Raw genomic sequence first — 12,473 nt, 5'->3', positions numbered from 1 at the left:
CTTTCGTCTTCGTCTTTAGTGAGCCAAGTGATGGCCTTCTTTTATGTGTTCAGTTGAATTACTAACAAGTACACTGCAAAAACTGCTTATCTAACACAATCTAACCAAGTGTTATTAATCTTATATCAAGATAAAAGATAAAAAAAACTAGTTGGTATTGTTTTCAGTATAAAGAGACTTACTTAGCCCTTTCTCATGAAATCATTTGACTTAATTTAAGAAAAGTTTGACTTATTTTAAGACATCTCATCCTGAAAACAAGCAAATTTGTCTGCCAGTGCGTTAAGCAAATTTGTCCTAAAACCAAGCAAATTTGTCTGCCAGTGCATTGAGTAAATTTGTCTTGATAAGACACCTTAAAATAAGTCAAGGTCTTCTTAAATTAAGTCAAAATGATCTTACGGGAGAGCACTAGGTAAGTCTTTTCATACTAAAAACAATACCAAATAGATTATTTGATCTTAATAGAAGATTATTAACACTTGGTTAGATTTCATTTTTTGCAGTGTACTGTCCAGAGTGAACAGTTCTTCCTTCTGATGGAAAGTAACACATTATTTTATGTAATAAATGTAAAATCAATTCACTAGTTCACATTCCTGAATTTGCATAAAGACATAAAAGTATAATACATAAAAGCATAATAGAAAAGCATGTTTGGCGAGGTCTCTGGCCATGGTCCTGAAGGGCTTCGCGGAATCGTGCCGGAATCGACTGCGCAGGCAGGAGTCGGGCAGGATTCCGCCATACACCCCCTTATTCTTTAACTATGGAAGACGGGAGGCGTAAGGGGAGGTGGTGGGTTGCGAGCAGATAACACCGATGCTGCAACTTCGGCAGGTAGACTGCAAATAAATAACCTGACTGATTGAAGAAGGAGGCGTGGCAAATTCCGTCATGCTCCTCCCGAACTTCCGTTTGTAAAACGCCATTTGTCTGAAGTCTTTCTGTCTAAAGTGTTGCCTATCAAGCATTTTAGTTTTTGCTCTATGAACTGACATGCGAACAATATTATCAATATGCACAGTATTACTAATGTTGTTATTTAAACTGAACTGTAAGGATATGGTGTGACTTTCAACTTATTACGTTTTTATAATTTGTTTCTACGACCCATTGTACAGTATTCTATCTGGCTAGTGTATGCCATTCTGGTGTGTTAAGTCCAAAATGCAGAGAGTGCTACCACAGAACTATCAGAGTTTCGCCTCGTGGGCTTCTGTTTGGTAGTAATGGGATCTCTATTAACATTCACTGTTTTATCGATTTCTGTGTATGATATTGGGCATGGATATCCATGGGCAGCCAGAGCTTATCAACTGAGCAAGAAAGTCAAGCCAAGGGGATTGAGACAGCACCGTTGGCCTGGCTAAAGGTACATGTATGAATCCTTGACTCAGTCAACTCTTCTCCATGATCATCAGACTTCTTATCAGCAAGAGTTGCCAGGAAGTGCAATATAAGAGAGTCCCATTCTTCTGGCAGAAGCAGCAGCAGGAACCCCAGACAAATAATGCACGTTGCCACTAGACGCACCACACTGAAGGTGACTTCGTGCTTCAGCACATCTACAGCTTAAGGACAGAGAAAAACATAAGGCATATCCATGAAACCATGAAGAAAATAAATGGTTGGAAACATTTGATCAATCCCGGTCAGTTTCTTGAAATTTCATACAGATTTGAATACATTTCTGGAATGAACCCTCTTATCATCTGGTGGGTATATTTTTGTTGCATTTCCTTTAAGAAAAAAAAAGAAAATTTGGAATGACATCTCTGCTTTGCTTGCCATATTACAATCAAGCTCAATTTAACTACAATATGAGATTTTGGCTTGGTTTTTATTTTAGCTTGTGAGTTTTTTCAAATACCGAGGTCAGGGCTATCGCCAGAAAATTTGGGCACCTCGAAATGCTACAGTATATAGGCCTAAATATAAATTGACATAATATGCATACATTTAAGCATAATTTTTGTCAAAGAATTTCCCCAGATGAGTTGTACTTGAGGTTTTGTATTTTCTTTATTTGCCCAAGGAAATGTAGGGATAAGGGGGTGTGGTGTCGGTGTCCCGCGAAAATGAACTTTAACTTAGGGCGCCACACTTCCCCCTGCGCCCCTTGTCTGATACCATGCAACAGGAGAACCTACATGGAATATGTATGAGCAATTCACCTTATTCACCCGGCGGCCATTACGAGGCTGAGGGGTACACTTGCCATTACACCTCAGTCCAGCAGATGGTGGTGGTAATGCTCTCCGTTTGCAAACAGCTAAAAAAAACTCACTGAAGAAGAAGAACAGGCCAGTGAGTCCTTCTTCTTTTTCGGTGAGCTTTTTTTTTTGTCAGTTAGCAAACGGAGTGCATTCGCCTTATTCACCCGGCGGCCATTACGAGGCTGAGGGGTACACTTGTCATTACACCTCAGTCCAGCAGATGGTGGTAGTAATGCACTCCATTTGCAAACTGCTAAAAAAAGCTCACTGAAAAGAAGAACAGGCCAATGAACCCTTCTTTGTTTTTGGTGAGCTTTTTTTGGCAGTTCTCAGAAATACAGGAGACAATTAAAGAAATGAAAAATAGAAAGACTCCAGGTCCTGATGGATATCCCTGTGAGTTTTACAAAAAAATCAGTGATCTTCTCTCACCTTATCTGCTAAAAATGTATGTACAAATGAAAATGAAATTAAGTAGAAATGAGTAGTTATAGACCAATTAGTAAACTCATTCATCCTGATCAGACAGGTTTCATACCAAACAGACACTCCTATTTTAATCTTAGACGTCTCTTCAACATAATCTACTCCCAGAGCAAGGACTTAGATGACCTAGCTATCCTCTCCTTATATGCTGAAAAAGCCTTTGACCATAAACAGATACACACGCACACATTCACAGTAATCATACGTATGACACATACACACACAGTAGACATATGTACGCATGCATGCACATGCACACACACAGGCGTATACACAGGCACACACACAAGCACATGCACGCACACACACACACACAAACATAAACACATACATGCACACAATTTAAGAATTTTTTGAATTATTATTGTATAAAATGTATTTTACATGTGACATCTATGACCTAATCATGTTTTGGTACTTGTTGTCTAGCAGATACCAGTGAGAATTGAGTGTGCATAATGCAATTCAGTGAGACAGTTATAATCATATTTGCCTTTCACCTTTTGTTTTTAGCCAGCAGCCAGACCAGCAGATACCCTGACTTTGCTGAATTACTGAAGCTAAGCAGGCTTAGTTAGTACTTGGATAAGAAACCTCCTTGGAAGAGTAGGTTCCTGCTGGAAGTGGTGTTGGTAGCTGGCCAGTAGGTGGCACTCTTCCCTGTGGCCAAAAGCCACCAAACAAATGTCAATCCCAATGCCCTATTGCAGTGACAGGGACACTGTACTACAGGAGATGTTTTCCTTTGCATGAATGTTAAATTGAGGTCCTGACTCACCATGGTTGTTAAAGATCCCATTTTGAAGGAAGGTTCTGTATGCATTATTGTAACAGACGGGCTAGGTTATTGGTAAAGTAGTTGAATAGCACACTACATATGCACAAACACATACATGCACACACACACAACACACTCAAACACGCACATGCACACAAACACATAAACACACATAGAGTGGGTTCTACTTTCAATTGTCCGGCTTCACATGTGATTCTCACGTGACCTCATGCGTGAATCACACATCTTTTATTTAATTTTCCCCAGTGAAGCTGCAATGACCCAAACAACCACTAGGTGGCACTTGTGAGCAGGGTTAGGAAAGTTAGCTTTTGCCTCTTTGAGTCTATTCACACCAGTATGCTACAGTGTGGACCATATATTTATTCAACATTTTTTCAGTTGTTTCCACAATATTACTCCCTGATTAGCTTTAATTTCGATGGCTGATAGGCCTACAGTATGTCTCCTGCGACAGTTCCAACATTTAGCACTATAATCAAAGAATCCAAAAGTGAATTAAATCCCGAAGCAAACTGAAAATCTTCTGCTTTTAATATAGCCTACCGATACGCTGCTCCAAACGACAAGCAGTCTTACGATACAACTTGTTATTGTTTATGAAGGTGTCTTTGTTATTTTATGAAGAGGCATCTGGCTGTTTTGTTCATGTTTGTTTTGCATAGAGGGGGTGCGGATGATGTGAGCGGGGGTCTGGGGGTTTCTCCTCAGGAAAAAATAAATAAAATGTGACTGCTAAAAACACCATTTTAACACAGTTTTCGGAGGGACAGAAATACCAACAGAGAAAGTAGTGCCTGTCTTCTGTCTGAACATTGCCTACCTGCAATAGGCTATCACTTCACTGCTTGACACTACCCCACATGGAGAAATGTCGCACGTTAACAATGGAGAGAACCTTTCAGAAATTATTTATTGTGCGAATGGGTTAGCAAAACCATAGCTTTTGGTGAACGGAGATGCAGATTATCACCCTAATTCATTTGTTTGCGCAACAGCCCGTCCTCCAGCGAGAGTAAAATATATGTTTTAAAAGCTATGTCATCACCATAGGCTATTTGCTACGATATTTACTGTACCTCTGTTAGAAGTCGTGATTTATGCCCATTCAGCTTTTAACTTAGGCTATGGGCCTACAACAGTCTGATTTCGTGCGTCAATTCAAAGACCTGTTATTTTCATTTTTGGATTAGACTAGCCCAGGGGTGGTGAGCCGCATGCGGCTCTTTGCCTCCTCTCGTGCGGCTCGCGGCTGCTCAACTGATGTTCTCACTTCTCCTTGGATTTAGAGGGTTTTTTTTGTTTTTTTTAAATAGCCTATATTTCTGGTAAATGAAAATGCTTTCATAAGTTGATAGTACTGCCAATAGTTAGGCTGCAATGTTTAAATTAAAATAATTTTACTGTTATGTTATGGATAGGAATCTAGACCAAAAAGAAGCAGACTTTGTTTCTTTAGCCAGGTGTAATGATACTGTTGCAATCAGGAAAACCCTGACGCTAAGTGTAAATAGAAAGAGGAACACAGACATTCAAAAGGAGGATTCATCTTTTTTGTAGGCTAGCATAGCCTTTCTGGTTGATATGTCAACGTAACCAAAATAACACCGTTAAAAAACGTGTTCTACACGTTAGTTTGGTACTTGGTATGCCAGACTTAACTGATGCATAAAGCTTCAAACCTAAACATTTCCCAAAGGCACTGACCTTTGCAAGTACAAGGTAAAGGTAGGCTATATAGACGTCAGTCAGAGAAGCAGACTCGTTTTCTTTTTGTGTATTTTCTTTTGACGGTCACATTGGCATCATATCAGTTGTTACATTGGAGCATTTCTCATGCTAATAAGTCATTCAGTGAGGGGGGATTTGTGATGTGTGTCAGATCTTTGTTGCTTGCTACTGATTCCTGAAAACGATAATTTGTAGCATCTGCCAAGTGTCATACTTTAAATGAAAAGAGAAGATCTATTTAAACTGTAGGCCTAAGTCGCTGTTGTAGTGTGGGCATCTTTTTTTGTTGTGCGGCTCTTTTTTTTTTGGCTCTTCATGCTGGACTGGTTAGCCACCCCTGGACTAGCCAGTCTCTATGTTGTTTTTATGGACAGCAAGGATCCGCTTCATTCGTTGTTTTAAATAACGATGTTTGTTGCTTCTACACACGTCATCTCCAGTGGTTCAGTTTTACTTGCGCAGACGCGCACATGTTGAATGAACGCTGACACCACTACCCCCGTAATTGCCTGTCTTTATTTGATAACACTAAATTAAGAAATATTTTCTAATCTTCTAATTCTAATCTTTTTCTTTTGGTCTGCGGTTCCATAATAGGCTACCATTCAATTGTGCCGCAAATTATCCGTGGACTAGCAAGCCTGCAGATCATGTTAGGTAGTAGACAGAGTTTTACCATGTTAACATATGGAGACTGACGGGCTGTGGGTTGTAAAAGGCACTTATTTGGATGTGCAATGGCCTAACCTAACATTAGCACGATAGAAACATGATATAAATGGGAACACTTACTGTTATGGCTATAAAAAATAGCAGAATCATCCATATGCACGATATTTCCATAACCGCGAGATATTTATTGACATGCCAGTCTGCAATGTGGGCACAGCAGATAGTCTCTATAAGAAGCTGGCAACCTCATTGAGGTGAGTGTATTTACATAATGAGTACTGAGGACTTAAGGCTCAGTTGAATGTGGCAGTATGTATGATTACAACAAATTATTTTGTGTGATTATCACAGTAATAGAGGAATCCCATGGGATAACCTGTTAGCCTTCAACTCCGACAACTGCAGCGTAATGAAAGGAAAGCACCATTCAGTCATCACAAAACTAAAAGCTAGTCAACCTTATGGCCAGGATGTGGGTTGCATATGCCACCTTGCCCAACTTGCCACAGGCTGTGGCATCAAGGCTATCAAGGCCCCAGTCGAGGATTTACTTCTTGTTGTATATGGCCACTTTGATAAAAGGTGAGTATAAAAGAGGAAAGGTTTGACTGTCCTGTCTTGGACATTTTAGTTAGAGTATGATGGATAAGGTTATCTTTTATTAGTGAACAAATTGTACATTTCTCTTAATTCCTTTATCCCTATTTATTGTCATTGTTTGTTTTTCCTTGTACAGTGCAAAAAGATGTGAGCTGTATAAAGAGTTTGTTGAGTTTACAGACACAGACACACTGAAGCTCTTCAGATACTGCAGCACACGATGGCTCAGCCTCCACACCTGCATTGAAAGAGTGCTGAATCAATGGGCTGCTCTGCAGGCTTACTTCAACAGTCATGAGGACGAGAGGAGTGTTAAAATCAGGAGTCTGGCGGGCTACCTTGATCCGGAGATAAAATTCTATTTTCTCTTTCTGAGTGCCGCTCTTAAGCCATTGGTTGCATTCAACACTGCCTTCCAGGTAGGTAGGATGAAAGGTGGAGACATTACAAAAAATGTCTATTTTATTTACATTTCATTTTTACCCATGTTTTAGGCAGAGGGAGTGATGATCCAAGACTGGTCAAGAGATACTTGGGCTACATTGTTCCAGCAAGATTGATTGTGGATACTCCTATCACTGAGGTATCCTACAGACAAGAGCACCAGCTGACAAATGAGGATCTCTTCATTGGAGTTGAGGCCAGAGCATTCCTCGAAAATGAAGAATTCTCGTCCGTGTCAGTGACAAGGATATATCAGTAAGTTGTAGCTTGTGTAATAATCATAATAATCTCTGTAATAATCATACCTAGATGCTTCATTTGTCTACCTTCATAGTTCCTGGTTAATATATTATGTGATTATGTGGCAATTGTGCTCATAGGACAGTGAGAGCTTTCTATGTGGAAGTCATTGGGAAGATGCTAAAGGCCTTCCCTTACAATCTCAAGTGCTTAAAGACCTGGAGGTACTGGACCCAGCATCTCACCTGGATATCTCTCCTGAAACAGGTAAAAAGTATTCTATTGTAGGAATACTCATTCAGTACTTTCATGTGATCTAACTGAATATATGTGTTGGAAATTTGTTCATACTACATAGTTGTAAGGCTAGGTCGCATGTTCCCCCAACTGAAGTTTGAGGATCCAGATAAATTTAGAGGAGAGTTCACAGACTACCAGGTCACAGACAGCAACAAGTTGCCCCAGGAGCAGAGAGTTGACAGATTCTGGGGCCTTCTAGGGAGGAATGAGACCAAGTTCAGTGAGCTTGAATTTCCCCTTGAGGATCAATAAAGTATCTATCTATCTATCTATCTAGCTACTGTATCTAGCTGGCTAGACTGATGAAAGCATTGCTCTGCATTCCCCATAGCAATGCCTCCTCAGAGAGCAGTTTTAGCATGGTGAAAAAGATAGTTACAGAAAATCGCATGAGAATGAATAACAGCACTCTTTGCTCTCTCCTATCCTGCAAAGTAAACCACACCAGTTCGGTTTCAAAATACACTGAGAGCAGCTAAATCTGCCACATACAATTACAACACTTCAAAAAAAAAGTGAGCACATATTCATGTTTACAAAACTGTAGCCTACAACTGTACTTATGTTTACAAAAGAGTCACAGTTATTGATGCTCAAGGAATGAACTGTAAATAAATGTGTGAAATGTGTTTGTACCACAGTGTTATATGTGTACAGTGTTATGTGTTTTAATATGTTTTTGTTGTAATAAAATTACAAATAAAAAATCTAAAGAAATATCAATAAATTAAGTTACGTCTTCATTTATGGGTATTGCAATATTGACAAGAAAACCAAATGTTGGCAGGTATGATCATGTTTTCAGATAAAAGTTTGCTGCTCGTTATTCTCCCCCTACTCTCCAATTACCTTTACAAAATCAGCACATGTCATTAACATCCATTATGTTGAAGAGTCATTGCCACCACGATCTCAAAACCAGTACAAACTAGCCAGCGGTCTGTTTACTACTGAGAAGTGGTAAGCCTAAGAGCCTGAACTTCTTCTTCTTCTTCTTTTTTATATGGCGGTTGGCAACCAGCTTTTTGGTGCATTACCGCCACCATCTGGACTGGAGTGTGGATCAGATGGTCAACCTACACTTTCCTAAATTCTTTTCAATAATCCAGTTACCTTCAAAAAAGATAACAAAAAAGAAAAACAAACTTCACCTGATTCTCTTTGCAGTACTGTATATCATTCAAATGTAATGTCATCTGGATTTCACCAAGTTGTGAGATAAATCTTTGTTTGGCTTGATGGTACTCAGAACAAAACATAATTACATGTTCTATGGTCTCTTGACTATTGCAATATTCACACATTCCATCAACATGCTTTTTCATGGTAAACAATGTTCTGTTTAATCCTGTATGTCCTAGCCTCATTCTGGACACCACACCTTCTTCTTCCTTACTTCTGCATGTATTCCTGCTCCTCCCCACCTTTCCTTGAATACTATGCAGGTGTCTCCCAGACTGTTCATTATCCCATACAAATTGCCATTTTTCATTTATTTTAGCTTTAATTATACTTTTGACTTCAGCTTTGCTGTATTTAATATTCATGTCTATATCAGACTTCCCTGCTGCTTTCTTCGCACATTTATCTGCTAATTCATTACCTCCCATATAAATGTAGTACTAATACCAGACTTAAGTAGATTGTTGGCTAATTGCATAATTTCATATATTATGTCCGGTCTAGACTCAGAGTGAAAACGTTTAAGGCTTATTAAAGCTGAGCTAGAGTCTGATGCAATCACAGCTTGCTTAGGTCTATTGCTCTCTACCCACAATAAGGCCATCCATATTCCTATCATTTCTGCTGTGTATACAGCTAAATCATCATTGATTCTCTTTCCAGATTCAATGTTTAATTGAGGGATAACAATTCCCATTTTCGGTAACACTCCATGTCATGACTCGAAGCCGCAATGCACCTCCAGGCCAACAGGTAGAGTTGGCGAGCCCTGCTGGCTCGTGCTCTCACATCAGGTCAACGAGGCAATCAACACTTCCAGGTCAAGCTCGTCAGCACAATAAGAGGCCGAGGCGCAGTTGCAACAGCGCTCTGTCATGAACTCACATGCTCTCAAGGATCACTGTGACTTGGATTTGAAACTCTGGACTTACTTTGTGAGAAGGACTGTCTTGGCTTACACTGGACTCTTGGATCTCTGGTTTGTGAACTTTGGCTTACTTACTCTTGACTCTGTTAATGGATTTCCTCCGACACACCTGGCTTCCCTTTCATGAACTTTTGCTTGCCTGACTACGAATAAGGATTGCCCTAAGAACTTGTTTGCCTTGTGACTTTTTGTAAAAGACTGCTGTGACCGCCTCTTGTGAATCTTCTGAGTGTTTTTTATTAAAGTTAAAGTTATTTATTTCAACGAGATGTGACCTACTCCTGCATTTGCCCTTGTGTTTGTTGTCACCTTCTGTTCAATAAAACTTCCTGATTGTTTCAACTCTACAACTGCGTTTTACTAGTGTTCCCAGTCCTGATGGCATGACCGAGCCAAGTAACAGTGTAGCAGATGTAGAGCAGCTTCGCAGTTTGGTTAACCACCTAGCCGTCACAGTTACCAACCAAGAAGCTGGCCTGCAAGAAATGGGGGCGACCCTTACTCAGCTCCTGACTAATTTGAGGGAAATTCGTGCTACTATAGCGGCTCCTCGAGGGCCAGATCCTGAACTCGAGACTGCTCCAACCCTAACTGCACCTGGAGCCACGGCATCCATCCACCTGGCTCCTCCACCTCCTTTTTCAGGTGAGTCAGGCGCCTGTCGGGGTTTTGTTACACAATGTTCATTGATATTTGAACTGCAGGCTGGACAATTCCCCACCGAAAGAGCCAGGGTAGCCTATGTGATTACTCGTCTGGTAGGAAGGGCTCTCGACTGGGCAACAGCGCTTTGGACACAACAGCACCCAGACTGCCGCACTGCAGCTCAGTTTCTGACTGCGCTAACCAGGGTTTTCGACACCGGACTCACCCAGAGAGAAGCAGCTCGGCGTCTTCACCTTAACCCAAGGGCAGAGGTCCGTTGCAGATTATGCCATAGAGTTCAGGACTTTAGCTGCAGAAAGCCACTGAGAAGACGAAGCCTTAACCACTGCCTTTTATCAAGGGTTAAGAGAATCTCTTAAGGATGAACTTGTAAACCGAGACTGGGGAGAGGATTTGGAAGATCTCATAATACTAGCCACCAGTTTGGATGCCCAACTCCGTGAGCGACGTCGTGAAAGAAGGGAATCTCGACCTGCCTGGACAAGCCACCCCAGATTCACTGCTATTGGAGAATCCCCGTCTGAAGAGCCAATGCAGTTAGGTCGCTCACGTCTTCCGCCAGAGGAAAGACTGCGTCGAATCCAGAGGGGTCTCTGCCTGTACTGCGGAGGACGAGGGCATCTGTGTGAAACCTGCCCGGAGCTTCAGGGAAAAGGAGTCGCCCACCAGGACCAGGGGGCGTCCTGGTGAGCGGAACTGCTGCTTCAGCCTCCGTATCTCGCTGCTCACTCCCCGTAAAGCTGTCCTGGTTAAGCCCACTAGGTTCTGGAACCTTGGAATATATCACTGAACCCCTCATCATGACTACTCTCTATGCCCATACTGAGTTTATTCAATTCTATCTCATTGACACCCCTTTGGATCCCATTGTTTTAGGCTACCCCTGGTTGAGTCTCCATCAGCCCTCTTTTCTTGGGTCTACTGCCACATTAACATCCTGGGGTGTCGACTGTCAAGGCCATCTTGAAGGTCCTCTGCTAGAACCTGCTGTGGCGGATTCGGTTCCAATCATTGCCCAGACCATTCCCACTTCGGAGTTCCCTGCTTCTAACCCCTTCACCACAGAGGCCACACCTGGGTGTCCTGATCCTGTTACAGGGCCTACTGAGGTGGCTTCTGCCACAGGGGGTTCCTCGGCTGCTCCTGTGAACCCCAATGTCGATCTCACATCAGTGCCACCAGAGTATCATGATCTAGCTGCTGTCTTCAGTAAGGATCTAGCAACCTCACTGCCTCTGCATCGTGCCTATGACTGTGCGATTGACCTCTTACCTGGCTCCATACCTCCTCGTGGTCGACTGTACTCCTTGTCTTTACCGGAGATGAAGGCAATGGATGATTACATTCAGGAGGCGCTGCAACATGGGCTGATCCATCCCTCCACTTCACGAGCAGCAGCCAGCTTTTTCTTTGTAGGGAAGAAGGATGGAGGACTTCGCCCTTGCATTGATTATCGAGGGTTGAATAAGATCACGGTGAAGAATAAATATCCCCTGCCGTTAATGAACACAGCCTTTGAGCGCCTTCAGGGAGCTAGGTACTTCACTAAGTTAGACTTGCGCAACGCTTACCATCTGGTGAGGATTCGTAGGGGGGATGAATGGAAAACTGCATTCATCACCCCTAACGGACACTGAGTACTTAGTGATGCCATTTGGACTTTCTAATAGTCCAGCTGTTTTCCAGGCAGTAATTAACGATGTCTTACGGGAATTGTTAGATCTCTGTGTCTATGTGTTTCTCGACAACATTCTCATTTTCTCTCAGACTCTGGCTGACCATATCCTCCATGTCCGGGCAGTACTGCAAAAGCTTCTCCACAATCGGCTGTACGTCAAGCTTGAGAAGAGTGAATTTCATTCCACCTCAACATCCTTCCTAGGCTTCATTGTGGGCCGACAGGGTTTGGCTCCTGCTAAGGTACGAGCTGTGTTGGACTGGACTCCTCCCACCACTGTCAAACAGCTACAGAGATTCCTAGGGTTTGCAAACTTTTATAGACGTTTTATTCAAAACTACAGTGTCCTGGCTGCCCCTCCGACTTCTCCTCTTCAAGGTTTTCCGAAGACTCTAAACTGGACGCCTGCTGCTGAACAGGCTTTTGACACCCTGAAAACCCGCTTCACTTCGGCACCCATTCTGACTCATCCGGATCCCCAGGTCCCCTTTGTTGTTGAGGTAGACGCCTCGGAGACTGGAGTGGGAG

The 12,473-nt window shown here is 42.1% G+C and overlaps 1 protein-coding gene across 1 annotated transcript in view; it reads right to left on the bottom strand.

The window, feature by feature from the left end:
- Positions 1 to 924: 924 nt before the first annotated feature.
- slc35f4 (solute carrier family 35 member F4) overlaps positions 925 to 12,473 on the bottom strand; it is a 150,414-nt gene continuing 138,865 nt past the window's right edge. Inside the window, exon 8 of the mRNA XM_042091349.1 lies at positions 925 to 1,574. Coding sequence (XP_041947283.1) covers positions 1,333 to 1,574 — 242 coding nt within the window. The 3' untranslated portion in view covers positions 925 to 1,332. The remainder of the gene's footprint in view (positions 1,575 to 12,473) is intronic.

The sequence above is a fragment of the Alosa sapidissima genome, chromosome 5 (genome assembly GCF_018492685.1).
Source record: "Alosa sapidissima isolate fAloSap1 chromosome 5, fAloSap1.pri, whole genome shotgun sequence".
NCBI classification, from domain to species: Eukaryota; Metazoa; Chordata; class Actinopteri; order Clupeiformes; family Clupeidae; genus Alosa; species Alosa sapidissima.
This window is presented reverse-complemented; position numbering and strand designations above follow the sequence as displayed.